The sequence below is a fragment of the Macrobrachium nipponense genome, chromosome 47 (assembly GCF_015104395.2).
Source record: "Macrobrachium nipponense isolate FS-2020 chromosome 47, ASM1510439v2, whole genome shotgun sequence".
Lineage (NCBI taxonomy): Eukaryota > Metazoa > Arthropoda > Malacostraca > Decapoda > Palaemonidae > Macrobrachium > Macrobrachium nipponense.
Genome location: NC_087222.1, coordinates 20,874,174 through 20,895,089, shown reverse-complemented (window position 1 = coordinate 20,895,089; position 20,916 = coordinate 20,874,174). Strand labels below are relative to the sequence as shown.

The following is a 20,916-nucleotide window of genomic DNA, read 5'->3' as shown; positions in this document are numbered from 1 at the left end:
CTAGACTTATTCCAAGAAATTTATTGTCTTCGGTGTTTTGTGTTAAATATGTAGATGACTGTTTTTGTATTGAAAAAGAAAATGTGAGTATTCCTGACTTCTTGCATACAATTAATAATCTTGTACCATCTAGAAAAGTCTTTATAGAATAGGTAGAAAATAATTGTAAAACATTTTCGGATGTCTTAATTGTTAGAAATAACACCAGTTTTTGCTTTAAAGTATATAGGAAACCCACTAATAGTTTGTCATATATCCATTTATACTCCAACCATGCTAAACAAATATTTTCAAGTCTGTACATTAGAACTTTCAGAATTTGTAGTCCTGAATTTTTGGAAGATGAGTTTAAAATCGTTGATAAAATAGGAAATTCATTATGTTACCCCAATATTTTTTGGAACTTTGTAAAACTAAATTAAAAAAACATATTACAATCCAACTAGTGGTAACAAAGAACTTAGGAATATTCTTTATGTACCATTTCATCCTAAGTACTGTACTCATTTTGAAAACAATTGATATTAACTTAATATTTAAATATAATAATATTGTATACAGTATTCCTTGTAAAGAATGTAATAAAATTTATGTAGGGCAAAGATTGTAAGATCTAAAGGTAAGATGTTCTCAGTACATATATGCTGTATCAAGAAGCTTAACGATAATGGCATTTTGGATCATTGGCTTAAGACAGGCCATGCTATTAACTGGGATAATTCCTCAATAATTTACAGGGTCAAAGATCAATGTAAAAGGAATCTATTGGAGTCCGTTTTCATTGAAGCCACGTCAACAACGAATTTAAATCTCCATCCTGGATTGTCCCTTTAGCCTCTTTCCTTGTCTCATTTGCTTAAAGAACACACCACCCAGAATAACAAACTGTAACCCGGCCCCTATTTTTGTTTTTTGTATATAAAGTTCTGTCATCTTCTTTTATATTCAGTGTGAACTTGAAAATGTAGAATAAACTGCAAAAGTCTTTGTTCCAAGTCTCCAGTATTCACTCACCTTCTACCGTGATATAAGGATATTCTCAAGCATGTGTGCCTTCATGCTAAATTGTGTATATATATATATATATATTATATATAAGATATATATATATATAGTATATATATATATATATATATATATATATATATATATATATATGTATATATATATATATATATATATATATATATATATATATTATATATATATATATATATCTATATATATATATATATATATATATATATGATATATATATATATATATATATATATATATATACTATATATTATATATATTATATATATATATATCATATATATATAGTATATATATATATATATATCTATATATAATATATATATATATATATATATATATATATATATGTAATATATATATATATATATATATATTATATTAAATATAATATAAATATTATATAATATTTATAATTATATTAAAAAAAAAAAAAAAAAAACATATATTTATATATATCATATATATATATATATATTTTACTATATATATATATATATATATATATATATATATATTATACATATGTATATATATATATATGGTAAAAATGTTCTGTTACAACAGAATTCCATCTAATAAAAGGAGCCCATAAAAAACACCAAAGTATAGAGAGAAAAGTACTATATTTCAGAGACTGCTGTCTCTCTCTTCAGGTATATGAAGGAGAAAAGTTTACAGAAAAGGTGGTATTTATACCAAGAGATCCATCCACAGGTAAGCCGATTTAGGTCACCCCCCCTGATAATCTTCCTTTAATCTTCTTAAGCGTTGGTTGAATGAAAACCTTGTCGATCACTTCTGAAACCCATGCTCCTTTTGAGATGTTCATTACCTGCCTCTCTTTTATTAAGGCTGATTCCATCATTTGACTCTTGTACCGGCAGTTGCTGCTATAAATTATATACACCTATCTTGAAAGCAATATTCTTAAGGGGGCCGGCCAGAACCCCTATATATGGTGGTATAGGGCGAAAAATGCAAAGTCATGAAAAAATTCATGGAGCTTCATATGGCAATTGAGAATACGTATACGAAATATTTCGTCAAAATTCCTCTTACTTTCGTAGTTACAGGGTAATTAGTAAACATAACTCAATAAGCCTAAAACATTCACCCGTACAAGAAAATGCAATATTTCTTCTGTTATCTTAAATTTTGATAATTATTGTCAAAGAAATTGTGAGAAATGGCATCTGTAGAGATTCCGTGGCTCGCAGAAGCGAGTATCTGGTTCAACCATGAATCAGTACGACCACAGACTTCAAGTAGATTATATGTTCGAGTTTCACCTCGTGACATTCGCTTGCTTTTACGTATGTTTATGTATGTTTCGGCAAGAAGTTCATCATGCTAATGAGGAAAAGACAAGGAAAACATCTCGCTAACATACAGACGAAGAAAAATCGCTCAAGTATTATTACAGAATATCATAATATACGCCGTGTTAGTGAAGAGAGAGGGGAGGGTTGCCTAGTAACGTCCCCTTCTTGCCTGACAGTACACAATCTTTGAGCAAAGAGATCTTCATTCATGATAAATAACATAGTTTTGGTTTTTTAATACCCAAAATGGAATAGGAAATTCATAATAATCATGATTAATTGAATTGTCTTTGTAAAAAGAGAGTACACCGAGTTTCACCACTGACATTCTCTTGCATTTACGTTTGTTTATCTTTGTTTCGGCAAGAATGTCATCATGCCAAAGAGGAAAATACAAGGAAAACATCTTGCTAACATACAGAAGAAAATTCGCTGTAATAAGCCGAGTTAGTGAAGGGGAGAGAGAGAGAGTTACGTAGGAAGGAGTGCCCTATCTTGCCTCAAGCAGTGCCCCAGGCTACGATATATGAGCAAAGGGATCATCATTTTTGATTAAATTATGACAAATAAAATAGTTTTGGTTTATTAACCCTCTTACGCCGATTGGACGTATTAAACGTCGTGTCAAAATGTCTCCCGTATGCCGATTGGACGTATCATACGTCGGCTCAAAAAAGTTTTTTTAAAAATTCGCGGAAAAATACTTATAGGCCTACCAGCCAAAAACTTTTGTATCACGCGCCTTGGGGGATGCTGGGAGTTCACGGATCAAGGCGTTGTTTTGTTTACAATCGCTACGCAGGCGCGCAAGCGCGAATTTCTTTCTTATCGCACTAAAAAGTATCAGTGACATCTCGGAAATTATTTCGTCACTTTGACATAATTTTTGCACCATTTTAAATTATCCTTTACATGAAGTATTATATATGAAAATGTGCGCAATTTCATGTAAAATACAACAAAAAAATACTCATGATTGTAGCTTTTATCAGTTTTGAAATATTTTCATATAAATAACGATAAGTGCAAAAATTTCAACCTTCGGTCAACTTTGACTCTACAGAAATGGTCGAGAACGCAATTGTAAGCTAAAATTCTTATATTATAATAATATTCAATCATTTGCCTTCATTTTACAACAAATTGGACGTCTCTAGCACAATATTTCGATTTATGGTTAATTTATGAAAAAACTTTTTCCTCACGTTCGTGCGATAACTCTTCCGATAAATTTTTTCGTGCGATTGTCCTAATGTTTGCACCCTTTTAAATTTGCCGTTACATAAAGTTTTATATATGGAAATGTGCGCAATTTCATGCACAATACAACTAAAAACAACCCATGGTTGTAGCTTTTATCAGTTTCGAAATATTTTCATATAAATAACGTTGTGCAAAAATTTCAACTTTCGGTCAACTTTGACTCTACCGAAATGGTCGAAAAACGCAATTGTAAGCTAAAACTCTTATATTCTAGTAATATTCAATCATTTACCTTCATTTTGCAATGACTTGGAAGTCTCTAGCACAATATTTCGATTTATGGTGAATTTATGAAAAAAAAAAAAAAACATTTTCCTTACGTTCGCGCGGTAACTCTTCCGAAAAAATCAGAATTTTTTTGTGCGATTGTCGAAATGTTTGCACCATTTAAAATTAGCTGTTACAAAAAGTTTTATTTATGAAAATGTGCGCAATTTCATGTAGAATACAACTAAAAATGATTGAAGGTTGTAGCTTTTCTCTTTTTTCGAAATATTTGCATATAAATCACGATAAATAGAAAAAAAACCAGGTTCGGTCAAATTTGACTCTATCGAAATAGTTGAAAAACGCAATTGTAAGCTAAAACTCTTACGGCCTAGTAATATTCCGTCATTTTTCTTCATTTTGAAACAAATTTGAAGTCTCTAAAACAATATTGTGATTTATGGTGAATTTTTGAAAAATATATTTACCTTCACTCCGCGCGCCGATTCGCGGCCGCAAGTCTCCGAAATACGTACATCGCATTATCCTAATATTTGCTCCTTTTCATATTAGCCTTTTTATAGAGTTTCATATATCAAAATGTGCGCAAATTCATGAAGAATACAATAAAAATAATTGAAGGTTGTAGCTTTTTCCATCTCCGAAATATGTGCATATAAAAAAAATATATATATAAAAATTTCGACATTCGGTCAAATTTAACTCGTCCGAAATGGTCGAAATCTGCAATTCTAATCTAAAACTCTTACTGTATCGTAATATTCAATCATTTGTCTTAATTTTGAAACAAATTGGAAGTCACAAAAAAGAAATATATATTCATAATAATCATTATTTATTAACATTGTCTTTATAGAAATACGAAGGAAAACATTGAACGCCCGTATCTCAAAACTATACTTATTGACCTTCAAAATCTATCTCCTCAATTAGTTTTAAAGCTATAACATTGGAATTTGGTATATAACTCAGAAAGACATTAGAGAACAATCAAATAAAGCCCTTTTTTCCCATTTTTGTTTCATATTTTTTTTATAAATTTTTTCTCATGATTTATAGGGTTTATTTTTTTACCATATTGAAAAATTCATATTAACTAAAAAATGACTTTTAGAAAAAAAACTCTCCATTTGATTGGAGGTCTACATCAGGTCTATATATGGTAGTAATGGCAGGTCTTAATATTAAATATCAAGGGAGGAGATAGAATTTGAAAAATGGTTATTTTCGGGATAAATTGCCCTGGCGTCACAAAACCGAAGGTCAGAGGCGAAAATCATATGCGGTTTGGAGATGTCCCAAGTCACCTTATTAAGTGGTATGAATGTCAAAGTCCCGTCGTTAAAAAACGGCATTAGCCGGCCGGCCCCCTTAAGAGCCTTACGAATTTGTTCCCCAGATTTCCTGGAAAAAGAATTTGAACTATTTCGCAAACAACTTTTGTAGTTGGTTTCGTACACCTTCACATCAATATTCTGGATCTCAAGGTGGTATATCAACAATAGAACTGTACAGTATTGGTGCAGGTCAACAAGCAGACGAATTAAATTCCCTTCTGCTACACATGTTGGTGGTGCAGGTTCGCAAGTGAGCAGCAGCACACTCAGTAGATCTGTCAGTCAGGTAAATCCTGGGGAACCAGAACAGAGCGGCAGATGTGCTCCATTGCCAGGGTCCAGACATAGGGCCTCTTTGCAACCTGGCACAATGTAAAGCTCCTGGTGTTCTGTTCTTTTGTGCCAGGGGCAGTAATAGGAGAGGCTTTACAGCACCCATGGGACAATCTCCAAGGGTTACACTTTTCCTCCATTTTGTCTGATTCATTGGGTGTTCAACAGGGTCATGATCACCCCTAATCTCAGGATGACCCTGCTAGCTCCCAAGTGGCCACATGCCGAGTGGTATCTGGACCTGCTAGCTCTACTTTCCTGGGTACCAAGAGAGATTCCCCCTTGGCACAACCTGCTGTACCAGCCGCTCAGAGAGGTATTGCCAGGCTGTGAGAGAACTGTCACTTCATGCCTGGAGACTATCCACCATCTCCTGTGAGCTAGAGGTTTTTTCTCATCACACAATGACCAAGATTTCTAGATACCTTTGTAAATCTTCAGCGGCTGTGTACTAGGGGAAATGGGTCGTCTTCTGTGATTGGTGTCATTGATGGGATATCTCTCTGGTAGGATCTCCTCTTCAGCAGGTAGCAGACGTTCTTGTCTTTCTTCGCTGTCACAGCTGTCAGGAGCTACAGAGTTGCCCTTGGATTAATCCTTTGCTTAAAGAGTTTCGATTTCTCTTTCTTGTGGAGATCTCCATGCTGTTGAGAAGCTTCAAACAGTTTTGCCCTCCCATGGAATTCAGTCCCATTGAGTGGGATGTGACTCTTGCATTACGGAACCTGACTTGTGCACCCTAGCCTTTACAAGAGTCGTCAGACAGGGATCTGACCTTCAAGATTGTGTTCTTGCTTACCCTGGCATTTGCAAAGAGATTTTGTGAACATCATGGACTTTCCTTCGATGTTGAACACTAGAAGGGATGAGGATCTGTCACGCTCTAGCTCAGGGGTTCTCAAACTCCTTAACTCCTCGACCCCAATGAAGTTTTAATTTTTCTATCGACCCCCTAGACTAGCATTAAATAATTCAAGAAAAGAAAAAACGCCAATGTCAAATCCAATTTGAGAATTATTAGTTTAGTACTTGACATGCAGTATGAGAAAAATATAACACCTAGTAAGAAAATATATTCAGAACTTTAGATATTTGAGTTTATGTAATTTAATTCACTGACCCGTTAGTTATTCATCGACCCTATTGACCCCCTGACTATTCATCGACCTGATCCTATTGACCCTTGGGGGTCGATATCGACCACTTTGAGAACCCCTGGTCCAGTTTATCCCAGAAATCGTAGCAAAGACTCAGAATCCGTCAGTCCCTGACACTAGATTCAAGTTCTTTTTTATCCCCATCATAGAGGACTTTGCTGGTAGTGATCAAGACAATATGCTACTGTGTCCAGTTCGAGTGTTGTGGTGCTATCTAAAGAGGTTTTGACATCGTCCTCAATGTCGATGACGCTTTGTTAGTACTGGCTTGACCGAGGAAGAGGTGTCCAAGAAAATGGTTTCTTTCTGGAGTTGTGAGAAAATCAAGGGAGCATAGTCTACTTCTGACAAGGTAGATAAGAGTACTTTCTGAGTAAGAGCTTAGAGGGTTGGGGGCATGGTCTGTCCCTCGCATTCTGGAAGAACCTGTCGGTTCTGATAGTACTAAGGGTGGGAGTGTGTTCATGAAATACCACATTCACATCCTTCTACCTTCGGGACGTTGCCCATGGGTCCATGGACACCTTTTCCTTCCTGTGGTGTCTGCTTAACAAGTTGTGTATAAATCACCCAGCTCCCCTAGAGGGACAGGTAGCATCTCGCCTAAGGTGTTCTGAGTTACAAAGAGAGAGTGTGAGTGAGTGACTGGCCTCCTCCTCCCTTTCACTTTTTATACCCTTCCTCACCTGTAGGGCAGAGGGAAGGTTGGCAAACCGTTACATGCGATGCAGGTGAGCTACATAACTAAGTACTGTGCCCTGTCTATAATCTAGAAGTCTGTAGATTAATAGATGATTGTCCATCCCCTCTCTCTAGCAAAGGGAGAGAGGGACTGACAATAAAGCGAAACACTATAGGTTCCTCCAAAACCTTTTTGAATCAATGAAGCTATACATTACATGCCCATTAATTCGAAAGGCCCAGAAGTCTGAGAGCTGACCTCACATAAGCTCAACATGTCAGATACACGGGACTCCTTCCTCTGCTCTATATGACTAGGAAGGAGGCCCTGGTGAATTGAGGTACCAGTCACTTCAGAGATTTACTCAGAATCCTTCCACCAACAAGTAATTCTCCATATATAAAGACCGTAGGATTCTATTTGTTAAGAACAATCTATAAACATTGCCCACCTAGAGCCACCCCTCATTCTACTACCTGAGCCAAAAGGTTAAAGTGAAGCATAAGGATATAGGAGTGGGCGGGACTCCCACCCTACCGTTGATAGTTTACTACTTTATTTAAAGTTAAACAGCTGTTTTCCCAGCTTGCACTGCAATTATAGCTATATGTAAAGACCTTCAGGTTTGTATATTAGGAAAAATACAAAGTACTTTAAAAAATTGTAATAATTCCACTTTTGCAGCATGAAAAACCAAAAAGGGTTTTTAATGTATTCATTTTATTTATGTATGTATACATTCATGTAGATTTTGGTAGGGCTGGAGTTAAATGTAAATATATTGCCAAGTCACAAGCCATGCATATGCAGATACACTAATCGAGGAAATGCTGTAATATGAAATTTTGATAGGTATGCAAACCAAAACCTTATATCATCTACCATCAAAGCCACCCCTCTTTGTTCATCAGGCCAAAACAAGAAGTGTTCGGTGATGGCATATGAGTGAGGGGAATTCCCTTACTCACTCTTTTTAACCACCATTTAACCCATTTCCAACATGAATTGAAAGATACTCCTTCATAAAAAGCTCTGGTTCGTTTAGTTCTGAAAACAATGTCATATTTGAAGAAATGTAGCAGCACATACCTTCCAAGACCGTCATCAGTGTGGCTGGTCATAATGGCTACTCATGCATTGTATCCACAATAACAATCAGTGAAACTAATTTGAAAACTTTCTTCTCTCTTCAAATTACTACTCAATTTACCCTTACTATTTTTCTTATTATTATCTACCGCATCTGTGGATAATATGGTGTTATGTATAGCTGGATCACATATAATTAAGCATTTGCTGTGTACTGTACCCTTCCTGCTGTTACCCCACAAAACTCTTATGCTGGTCTCTTGCATTTTCTATTCTTGGCCTTTGATTTGTTAATAAGATATGTTCATAAGTAATTTATATTGTAATGTCAAGCTAAGAAGGTTTACAGATGTGAGGTGGTGGGCGTCAATATTAACTGTTAATCTGTTGTTGCATTGTTGCCTCAGGAATGTTTTGATGCTGTGTCTGGACAACGTTTGGTAGGATTGTATTCATGTTTGGATAGAACTATCAAATGCACGCTTTGTTAATCGGCCTGAGACCTTTATGAGAACCTGAATTGAATTTGATTTATTCATTTGTTGCTTCAGTTCTGGCATTATGTTTCCTAACTCTGTGTTACATTCTTTGATTTCAGATTTTCCCTCAGAAGAATCTTCCTTCCTTCGTCAGTTTTGATTTGCATCAGGATTTTGGGAAAATGCATGTTGTTTAACGGTACTACATGGAACACTACCAATAGCAACTCTTAAAGTGTTTGAGACAACAGTGAATTATTGTACATGTATTTAACAAATTTAAACAATAAGTAAAAGTTGTTTTGAATATTAGATTCATACATCAGCAGTGAAATCTGGTTATAGTCCTTCAAGATATTGAATTTCCTTTTTAACAGATTTATTGAGTTATTATTTGTAGAGAATTCTGTGATAGAGTTGTGAATTGAGCATATTGTCATTACAGAACAGGACAGGACATAAGGCTAAAATGAATCCAGAACATTCTTTAGAATTTCCTTTGAAAAGTGAAACTGAAGGTGCATTATCACTACCTTCCATAAATCAAGAAAACAGCAACTTGGCTGCCTTTAGTGGAACCAGTGATGAAGACTTTTTGTCTCTGGATCCATTGATGGACATCAAAATAGAGCCAGAGGAATTCTGTGAGTCTAATGAAGATGATGAATATTCATATGAAATGAATTCAACAGTGAATGAAAAACATCCACAAACTTGCAAAAAGGAAGTAAAACAAGAAAGAGGGAATAGTCACAATGGAGAGAAGCCTTTCAGATCAACTGACTGTGAAAAAGCATTGTACAAGAAAACAAATCTTACAAGTGATATCACAAATCCTACCAGAGAGAAATTCATATGCAATGACTGTGGGAAAGCATTTTCCTTGAAACATAATCTTATAGTTCATATGAGAATCCATACTGGAGAGAAGCCATTTATGTGCAAGGAATGTGTGAAAGCATTTTCCAATAAATCAGCTCTTACAGCTCATATGAGAAGCCATACAGGAGAGAAGCAATTCATATGCAAGGAATGTGGGAAAGCATTTCCCAGGAAAGAGCATCTTACAATTCATATTAGAATCCACAGTGGAGAGACTCCATTCATATGCAAAGAATGTGGGAAAGCATTTTCTCAGAAATCACATCTTACACTTCATATGAGAATACATAGTGGAGAGAAGCCATTCATGTGCAACGAATGTGGGAAAGCATTTTCTCAGAAATCACATCTTACACTTCATATGAGAATGCATAGTGGAGAGAAGCCATTCATGTGCAACGAATGTGGAAAAGCATTTTCCAGTCAATCAAATCTTATGAGTCATGTGAGATTGCATACTGGAGGGAAGCCATTCATGTGCAAGAAATGTGGGAAACAATTTTCCCAGAAATACCATCTTACACTTCATATGAGAATGCATACTGGAGAGAAGCCATTCATATGCAAGGAATGTGGGAAAGCATTTTCCAATAAATCAAATCTTACAAGGCATATGAGATTGCATACTGGAGAGGAAAAAGAAACAACATGATAAAATAAACCAGTTAAGGCAGAGATCTCTCAAATGACCAACTATCTGAGAGATCAAAATCACTCACAAAATCTGCTCAAGAAAATAAGGAAATTAAAGAATATAGAATAGGGGATGAACAAACGAGTGGAAAATTGGCAGATCACCAAGCCAATATAAAGGCTCTAGCTTCACAAATAGGAAACAAATAACAGGAGATAAAAGTAAAACAGATAAATAGGCAGTTTGGTGCAAATCCAAAGATTGTATAGGAAGATGACGAAAGAAACAGTTGAGGTACGAACACCACAGAGCAAGGAAGACCTAGAGAGATTTTGGAAGCCACTGTTTGAAGACCCTAGACAACACAAAGAGAATTCATGGATTGACACCATTAGGCAAAACAGCCAGAAACAGCAAATGTCACCAATAAGCTTCACCATAGAAAAAGTAACAAAACTAAAAGAATACAGTAATTTCAAGACGCTAGGAATAGGCAAGGTCTCAAATTTCTGGCTAAAAAAGATCATAGAACTACACCACACTTATGCACAAGCCTTTTCAAGAATAGTAAGAGGAGAAGAAGAATCATCAGAGTGGCTCACCACAAGAAATACCAACCTTCTCCCTAAAAGCTCCGAGACTGAGCTCCCTAACAAATATAGGGCCATCTGCTGACTATGAACAACCTACAAATGGGTCAGAGGAGTCATTGCAGACGAAATCTATGAACATCTAGATCAAGGCAAATATATGGAAAAAGAACAAAAGGGATGCACAAAAAACAAACTAGACACTAAAGATCAACTGCTAATAAACAAAACAATATTAGAAGATTGTAAGAAAAGACAAAGGAATCTTGATATGGCTTGGATAGATTACAAAATGGCATTTGACACCGTGCTGTGCACCTGGATATTCAAATCTATGGAATTAGACAACATCAATGAGGAAATAAGATCTTTCTTGGCAGCACAGATGAGTAAGTGGAAGACCACTCTCTGTCTAAAACACTCTGAGGGCCAGATAGTAATTCCAGACATAAAGATCCAAAGAGGAATATTCCAGGGTGACAGCCTCTCACCACTTCTATTCTGCTTGACCATACATCCGCTTAGTAAAATCTTGAGGAGCATTAACACTGTCTATGACCTAACCAAAAGCAGAAGTAGAAAAGAGAATGAAAGAGTGAACCACCTACTCTTCATGGATGACCTGAAGTTGTTTGCAGACTCAGAAGAAAAATTGAAAGAACAAGTTAGGACAGTCCACCAATTCTCAAATGACACCTGCATGGAATTTGGTGTGGGCAAGTGTGCCAAGAGTACAATAAAGAGAGGGAAGAAAATAACATCAGAAGGTATAAAGGTAGAGGAAGGCATGTTTGTTGAAGACCTGGCAGAGGAATCTGCATATAAGTACTTGGGAATAGAAGAAAACACTCATATAGAATACAAGAGAATGAGAGAAAAGACAAAGAAAGAATACTACATCAGCTGCTGAAAAAAGATTCGTAAGTCAGAATTAACATGAAAGAACAAGATCAATGCCATAAACCAGCTGGCGATACCAGTGGTGACATATGGTTTTGGCATTGCAGACTGGCCACAAGGTGAGTTAGACAAGATGGAGATTGAAGCTAGGAAGATTCTCACCCTACATAAAGTCACATACAGACACCAGTGTATGGACATAATATCTCTCCCTCACAGAGAATATGGATTAGGCCTGCCTGAGATCAACCAGGCCTACAGAGCAGCAATAATAAGTCAAGGATAGTACTTAAAAAGCTCTGAGGATGAAAACATCAAAAAGGTTGCCCAACACCACAGGCTAAGAGCTTCGCAGGAGATCTGCTAGAAGACAAAGAGGGTACTGAACAGACTCCAGCAAAACAATAGCCAGGAAGACCAGGCAGAAATTCAGTCACAGAGAGGAGAAACTTAGAATGGAAAGGTGGAAAGACCATGGAAGGGCAGGAAGATTTCAAGAACTGGAAAAAAGTTACATAGACAAAGAAGAGTCACTCAGATGGATAAGAAATCGAGATCTAGGTTATGATGGAGAAAGACTGATAATAAGAGCCCAAAATCAAGGCCTCCTGACAGACGGCTTCAAGAAAATGGTGGACATATCAGCAGTAGGAAAATATGTAAAGTATACAGAACTGAAGTGAAAGAAAAAGTGTGGGAGCATGAACCAGATCCATTCACCTCCAGTAGGGCCGTTATCATCTTTTATGACAAGAAATTCCAACAGGAAGATATATAGAAGGAGGTGCTATAAGACCTGATACTGTCATCTGGAACAAGGAGGAAAAAACAGCAAAGATTATAGGTGTGACAGTACTCGGTGACTTTGGCTTCCATAGAGCTGAAAGGTATATAATAAAATATGACAACCTAAAGCACAGGGTAACTGAAGGAAATAGAAACAATGTCTGTGATGGTAGGGGCAACAGGACATATAAAGAAAAACCTGAGAAAATATCTCCAGGCAATACCAAGTTGCCCAAGTATAAACAAGGTGCAGATTGCTGCTCTCAAAGGAACGGTCAATACCTTGAAAAGAGCCCTCGGATATAAGACTAGTGGAGCATAGTGGTGCAACCATAGACCCCAGGCCAGAGCCCATTGCACCCCTGATGTAAATTGTAAAGTAAAAAAACATAAGCGAGAGAAGCCCTTCATTTACAAAAATATGAGAAAGTGTATTGCAGGAAACATCTTATAATGCAAATGAGAATTCACACTGGAAAGTAGCCACTTACAGTAAACCCTCAATTATCTGCTGTAATATATATTCAAGGCTCTTGTGGAGATTGGAAATTTGTGGATATGGTAAAAAATCACTTAAAAATGTAAAATAAACCCTAAATCGTCAGAATGAGTACTATCGCTAATTCACATCATCTGCATAAGGACATGATATGAAGAATCAGCGCTGAATGACCATTATAGGTCCCAGTGCTTGGGCTTGTCCCTAAATTTCATAATCCATCCATCCATCCATGATATGAAGAATCCTGACAAGAACGTTAACATTCCAGGGCCACCTGGTGGGAGACAGGTGATTACAGAGGCAGTCTTAGTGGGTTAGCCAAGTGTTACTTTTATTGATTTTGTAATATGCAGATTACACCTAATGGCACAAAGATATAAGCTGATTTTAACTGTAAATAAGTATCCAAATAATTGATTAGTATATGAAAATTATTATTTTATTCTTAATTTTTTGGCCTGTATTGTGACTACAGTACCGTACAGTATGCGCTAATTAACAATACATTACTGTGCTCTACACATAATGAAAAAGCAAACTGTACCGTCAATTGAATAAATGTTTACAAAAACTATCCTGAAACTCTGTCTCCCTCTCGCATTCCTGTTCACATTGCCAGAACTGTTTACATGGGGCTAACCTGGAAAATCTCTCTTTTCCAGCATCATGATGCATACGAGGTCCATTCAAAAAGTATCCGACCTTGGTCCATAAAGTAAAAAAATTGCACATTTGAAATTTTTTTATTCAATCACCTTCAAAGTACTCCCCTTGGGAGTGCACACACTTTTCCCACCGGTCCTGCCACTGCTGGTAACATCTCTGTAATGTTGACATTGGGATGCTGTAAAGCTCTGCTGTCGTTTTTTTCATAATTTCCTCTCTCGACTCAGAACGCTTCCCTTTCAGGGTTGTTTTCAGTTTAGGGAACAGCCAGAAGTCACAAGGTGCCATGTCTGGAGAGTAGGGAGGATGCCGAACAAGTGGAGTGTTGTTTTTGGCTAGATAAGCTTGGATCAAGTGGGCAGAATGAGCAGGAGCATTGTCATGGTGCAGTTGCCAGTTTCGCGCCACCCACATTTCCGGTCGTTTTTGTCGTACAGCATCTCGAAGGTGTCGCATAACCTCCAGATAATACTCTTTATTAATTGTTTGTCCTGCTGGTGCGTATTCATGATGCACAATACCATTGGAGTCAAAAAAACATGTCAACATTACCTTGACATTGCTGCGAACCTGTCGTGCTTTTTTGGGTCTTTGTTTCTGCTGGTGGATGGCCTGCCTGACCGTGGCTTGCTCTCAACTGAGGTTTGTCCTTGCTTGAAGCGATTATACCACTCCTTTATCTGTGTTATTCCCATGGCTTCATCGCCAAAGGCTTGCTGAATCTTCTGGATAGTTTGCACTTGTGTATCACCAAGCTCGTAGCAGAACTTAATGCAGTAGCGCTGCTCGATGCGCTCCGACATGTTGTGTAAGGATGATAATCCGACGAGCTTATGCTGGACTTCTGCACTCTACCCCTCAAAGGCGGGTACCGCCACACACTAGAGCTTTTAAAATTTACACGCATGCGCAGTAAGATTGCTGTCAACTCCCACAAAACTAATTTGCTGATTGGTGAATTATTTGTCCTTTTATGAACCAAGGTCAGATACTTTTTGAATGGACCTCGTACATGTATTTACAAGCGCATGTACGTCAACACAAGCTTATTTGTTAGAAAGTAGCTGCTATTTTGTACTGCATTTTGTTACCTCCACATTAATTGAAAATCTAACAAGAAGTATTTAATTCAAATCATATTAAAGATGTATTAGAGCATTACTGTTATTTATTTGGTGTGGCATAAAAAAATGTGCACCTTCCAAAACATCTTAGGCTACTAGAACTAGGCTATCATATATTATTGCTTGAAATAACTTTAAATATGTATTGCACCATATTGACTGATATTGATTCTTCTACTTTCCCAGCATTATCCCTAAGCCTCCACCAAACCATTTCTCTCCATATCTTCCTTCACTTTATCTCACCATCTCATTCTCTGTCTCCCTCTTGTTCTTCTTCCTCTAACAAGTTCCTCTCAAGCCCTCTTTACTCCCTCCTTGTCATCCATCCTCAACACATGGCCCGTACCATCTCAATCATGACTTTCTAATCACCTCTGTAATCTTTACTAAGCCTGCCCTTCTTCTATTTCATCATTTTCCAATCTCTCATGCAGCGAGCGATATTCCCATAATCCACCTCAACATTATAATCTCTGTTCTCTCAAGCTATATCTTGACTTTTAGCTTGATTGGCATTTTCTTATCACATGCCACTCCAGCTACCTCTCTTACTTCCCCCATGCAGCTTTTATCCTACTGTCAACTTCAGCCTTACATCCTCCTGCTTGGCTTAAAGTAGATCCTAAGTATTTAAACTTTTTTGCATGCTTTATCATCGAACCTCTTCTTTCTTGTGTTACTATTCTGTCTCTATCTTCCCTACTGCTCAGCAAAACCTCTGTTATATTTACCTTCACCTTTAAGCCACCCCTCTCTAAAGATTCCTGCCACTTTCCAACCCTTCTCTGTTGGTCCTCCTCACTTTCAGCAGTAATTACCAGATCATCGGCTTACAACAATTCCCACAGCTCTTCATTCCTGATCGCTTCACTCATCACATCCATGATCAGCACAAACAAAAATGGGGTTAATGCTGACCCCTGTTGTAATCCAGCACTAACTTCAAAGTTTTCTGTTTCCCCAACTGCTGTTATCACTGAAAATACTGATTGGTGCAGTTATATTAATTCCATTCCATTAAAGGATATTAACTTTTTCAAGTAATGTATATTAGAGTTCTTACTCTGAATGTCATGTACAGTAGTTTTTAAACGGTTACGACTGAATGAGCAGAAAATGAGATCTAAATGGAATACTTAATCATTTTGCTGTCTCTTTGACTTATAATATGGGTATGAAATAACTGTTTCCCCCAATGCATTCTAATTTAACGGTTAGGATCGGAAGACAAATGAACAAGAACTAAAGCAACACATGGTCTTTTGTTTGTATTGTATGGACAATTACTACCTTCAAGCACTTTACTATGCAATTAAATTTACATTGTAAAAAGTTCAGTTGATTTGTTGATTACATGTAAATCACTCCTCTGCAGCCAGTTATATCTATATCTGTAGTATCTGGTTACTACTATCTTTGTTGCATTGTGCATGATCATACGATGACGAGTTAATGTCCCATGATAAATTGTGATTTACATAATTGTGTTTAACATTAAGCATATTGCATTAAATGTTTACCCAAGGTTTCAACAAGTGACGTATGATTGCCCATGTTGTAGGTGATTGTAAGGGGTTTTGATCAAGGAAGGACTCCTAAAGTTTGTATGCCATACTATATTATGTATAAATAATAAAGAATAACCCAGAGAGAAAAAGAGAATGGCAAGCAAGCACACAGCAAGTGTGTATTGTAATTGACTTCAGTATGATGCAGATGGTTATATGTAGCACTTAAATGAACACACATATGGTGTATAGTATATGTGAATGCAAAGACAGACACTGATAAGTAAGAACATTTTTGATGCAACATGACTGGGCAGTTTATACTGATATGTTATTTTGTAATGTGTTCCAAGTTTTTCAGTTTATTGGTATTGCAACTTCAGAAAAGCCCTTGCTTAATATAAAACAATTTAACAGCCATAAATTCATTGTAGAAGTGGAAATGGAAGAGAGTGAGAATGGGAGACAAACACAAGCAGCCAACGAGAATTTGAAACTTCTATGACACAGCTATGAAACTCAGCCACTCTAAAGTAATAAAAGAAATGACGTGTCATGACAATTTTGCTTTTGAGCCAATAACGGTCATGAAAGCTCCCGAAGAGAGAAACTCCTCCCCACTCAGCTCTCCTGGCACCCCTCACCCCCCATAAACACAGTTGCAAAAGCTCCTTTGCAAAGCCACTCCCCCCAAAGTGCTTACCCTAGCCTACCACCCTCACAATACCCATTTCTCAGTGTGCTATGTGGCTGTTAACAGCGTTATTGTTGCATTTTTCTGCCCATGCATTGTTGCCAACCATACTGGAGGCTTTCTATTCATTTTTTTTATTGCAGGTTTATATTTTATATCTAAATGTATTTGGGTGCTCCAGTCCTTGCAAATGTGGATTAACGAGAGTTTACTTACATGCCAGGAATGCGAGAGTGTTTACCTATAAAAATAATCATAGGGCACATCCACTCTACAGCTTACATAATGCATATCACAACTAATTGAAAACGAGTGAACAACAGTAATAATGAATCTGGTAGATGCCAGACAATGAAATAAACAGTAATTAAAAATCTTGATGACTTCCAGACGCAATATGAGTCTCGTAGGATAGTTCAACATAGTAGGAAGTCTCTCATAAAATATAAACTGCCATCAATATGACCATACACCATTACAACATAAGGTCCTTCTTGGACATTTATTTCACAAGTCCTCACTTCGTCCATTGACTAAAGAAACCAGGGACTGTTATACATGTCCTGAATGTAAGTCTCATTGATGGTTTATGTATCTTATGTACCTGATCAGTGCCGAAACTAAGTATGTGTGTGTGTCTGGTGTGTAAGTACTAGAGACCTTAAGTAATTCCTTTGCATGAGAAGCCTTGTATTGTCAACTTGATCATTTTCCATTCTTACCTTTTACAGTATTGCATATGTTTCTCATGTGAAGTATCGAATACTATTTGAATTACCTTACAGCATGTGATAAGCTAAAATGCTCCAATGTTTTGTATCAAACCAGTTGTATTTTTGTACACTTATTTTTGTACACTCTGTAAAACTGACTCTTTAAAGTTTCAAGTAAGTGTTGAAGTATCAACATCTTAATGTACTTTTTATTTACGACTACCATTAAAGTGACTTTGTATTGAATAAAAACAGGTTTTCCCATAACCTGGGAAAATATAATCTTCAAGGGTCTTTCGTAGAAAAGAATAAAACAACATTTTCAAAACACAGGACTACTACGTATTGTCACCTGAAGGATGAACTCAGAATAGCAAATTGTTCCTACACGAACAAACCCTCTTTCTTTACATATGGAAACACCTTCAGTGGAACTGGTAACTGGCTATTTAATCTCAACTGGTACTGGGTTGGGTACTCTTACCCTTCCACCTGGCAATGCATCACTTACCTTCTGGCCATATGTTTGGGTGCACGCATCTTGCTTGCCTCTGTCCAGCAAATTGGTTTTCCTCACTGTGACTCACTGATCCTAGTTTTTCCTGTGTGATTGTTTGGTGATATTGTGTTTGATATATTTTGTGATTTGTGACTGCAATTATGCAAACCCATGACTTATCACAGCCTAAGGAGGGAAGGTCTCATGCCATGTGGCATTGCCCTGTTATAGGGAATGTTCCTTGCCATCCCTTCTTCTCTTATGAAGCTGATCCTCGCAGCTGATGCACTCATTGCCGCCAGCATGAGTGGAACCAGACGAGCCCTTGTCCTGAGTGTCATGATTGGTCTTTGGAGCAATAAACGAAGTTCGCACAGAAAAGGAAATGCGAGAGGAAGGATTCCCACACGTCAACAAAGGGAGACACACCTCCAGTGATGCTGAGGGTTGCCAATCCTTGTTGTTCCTTCCCTCCTCCCATGAAACTGCCTCTTGTTGTTGCTCCCTCCAGTGAAAAGTAACTCCTTCATGATCTCCTATTGCTCTGTTGATGGAGGGTCCGCAGGGAGTGACAATGGACCAAGATGACAACTCTCAGGCTGTCTCCATTTGTCAGGTGGGGAGAAATCCCCATAGAACGAATGGAGAAAGCTTCATTTAACCTAACTTTTTCAGGGTTGAGGGAGATACAAGGTTTGTTGAGGGAAGCTTAGGGAGCTCTGGCCCTCCCAGGGATCTCTGGGGAGCCTTCAGTCTGGGGGTTGATCTCCCATCTCTGTGCCTCTGGGACTGCTGCCTCTGTAACTGTGACTATTGCCACACTTACAATGTCGACAGAATCCATGATCACGGCCATGGCCCCCGTGGTCTTGCATGCAATCTTGGTCCAGTTAACCTGCATGCTTTTTCCAACTTACTCCTCCTCTGGGTATGTCCCCCTCCAAGCCTTGGTGGAGAAGTACCAACGAGACACAAAAAGAGCTCAAGGAAGAGACTTCACCATCATCGTCATCATCCTCGTCGTGTTCCAGAGCCTCCTCCCCTTCTTCTTCCAAAGGTCCTGTTGCACAGGCAGACCAGAGGAAGAAGAAGATCGCTACTCCCTACCATAAGACCTGTAGGCCTTCATACATATAGCCTATTTCTTTGGGAGAGGTATAGGGATCTGTCGCAGGCTCTTCCATGTCCACGGACACTGGAACCATACCACAGGGTTCTCCAGACCCCCTTGATGTGTGAGCAACAGGTGCACGGGCCTCCACAGATACCCAGGTCACCAAGACTGGTCTCCAGAAGTCACATTCTAGGGGCAGTATAGAATCTTCCTCCTCTGTAAGCGTTACATGCTTTTCCATGGATGTTGCATGTATGTGGGTCTCCACGGAGGCCTGTGGCACCAATACCAGTTGAGGAAAAGTCTTATTCATGAACTGGTAAAGTTTTTCCTACCATTGCACAGGGTCCCACAGACTCTTGTGACATCGATGAGTGCTTATGGTTAGTGAAAGAGAGTGAACCAACAGCTTCCCAAAAGGAGAGAGTGCTGGGGTCTCAAAAAGGTGAAGTTGACCCATGGATAAGCTTAGGTCTCCAGCAGGTCCGGGAAGAGTGCTATGCCTCTGTCAACTGTCCCCTCAACGTCCTGGGTTTATACCTGGAGGCACAAGTTAGACAGGCCTGGGGCTCGAGATTGGAATCATTTGCCCTCCCATCCCAGCCCACATGCGAGTACTTATGTCCCAAGTTCAGTCCTAGGATCAGAAAGGTCATATGCTCGAGTGGTGCAGAGTAGATTAGGGGGTTCTGATGAGGGTTTCTCTCCTACTGAGGGAGTAGTGTGGGAGGACTGTGACCTGGAAGGGCTTGAGGGTCCTTTTCCTCAGGACTACAGAGGACCTTTGCTAAGGTAATGAAACTGATTCGTTAGTATAACAATCTCAGAGAAGAGACCATGTCCACTCTCCCCTGTGGATCGTCCCTCTGCACAAGGAACCCAAAGCTTTGTTGAGACTGTTGCGGTCTGATCTTGCTGAAGGGGTTCTAGACCAAGTGAGTTCTCTGGCATCTGAGGAAGAGAACTTTCCTCATTCTAGCTGCTCGGACACAATACTTCCCTCTCCTCTTCTTTGTCAGAAGCATTTCTATGTGTCCTCATGGAGATCACAGTGAAGAGGAAGTTGCCCTCTTGCGGCAGGAGTCAGCAGCTCTGGAATCGACTGCTTTATTAAAGTAATTGGTATATTTCCAAACATACAAACCTGAAGTTCTTTACTTAGGGGTTTAGCCTGAAGACAAAAGTTGGACCGTCTGTCAAACTTTCAGAAACAGTCATTAACTACATGGTAGGGGGGGAAAGCTGTGGCAACTCATCACCCTGCACTCCTATTTGCCTTTTGGATTAGATACCAGAATGATGGGTGGCTGCAGTGGGCTACAAATGTAAAGACTTTCAGGTTTGTATGTTAAGAAAAATACAAATTACTT

At 38.1% G+C, this 20,916-nt stretch overlaps 1 protein-coding gene across 1 annotated transcript in view; it reads left to right on the top strand.

Moving 5' to 3' along the window:
* Positions 1 to 14,376, top strand: part of LOC135204754 (gastrula zinc finger protein XlCGF8.2DB-like) — a 56,813-nt gene extending 42,437 nt beyond the window's left edge. Inside the window, exon 3 of the mRNA XM_064234914.1 lies at positions 9,051 to 14,376. Within this exon, the coding sequence (XP_064090984.1) occupies positions 9,401 to 10,465 (1,065 nt within the window). The 5' untranslated portion in view covers positions 9,051 to 9,400 and the 3' untranslated portion in view covers positions 10,466 to 14,376. The remainder of the gene's footprint in view (positions 1 to 9,050) is intronic.
* The last annotated feature ends 6,540 nt before the right edge of the window (positions 14,377 to 20,916 follow it).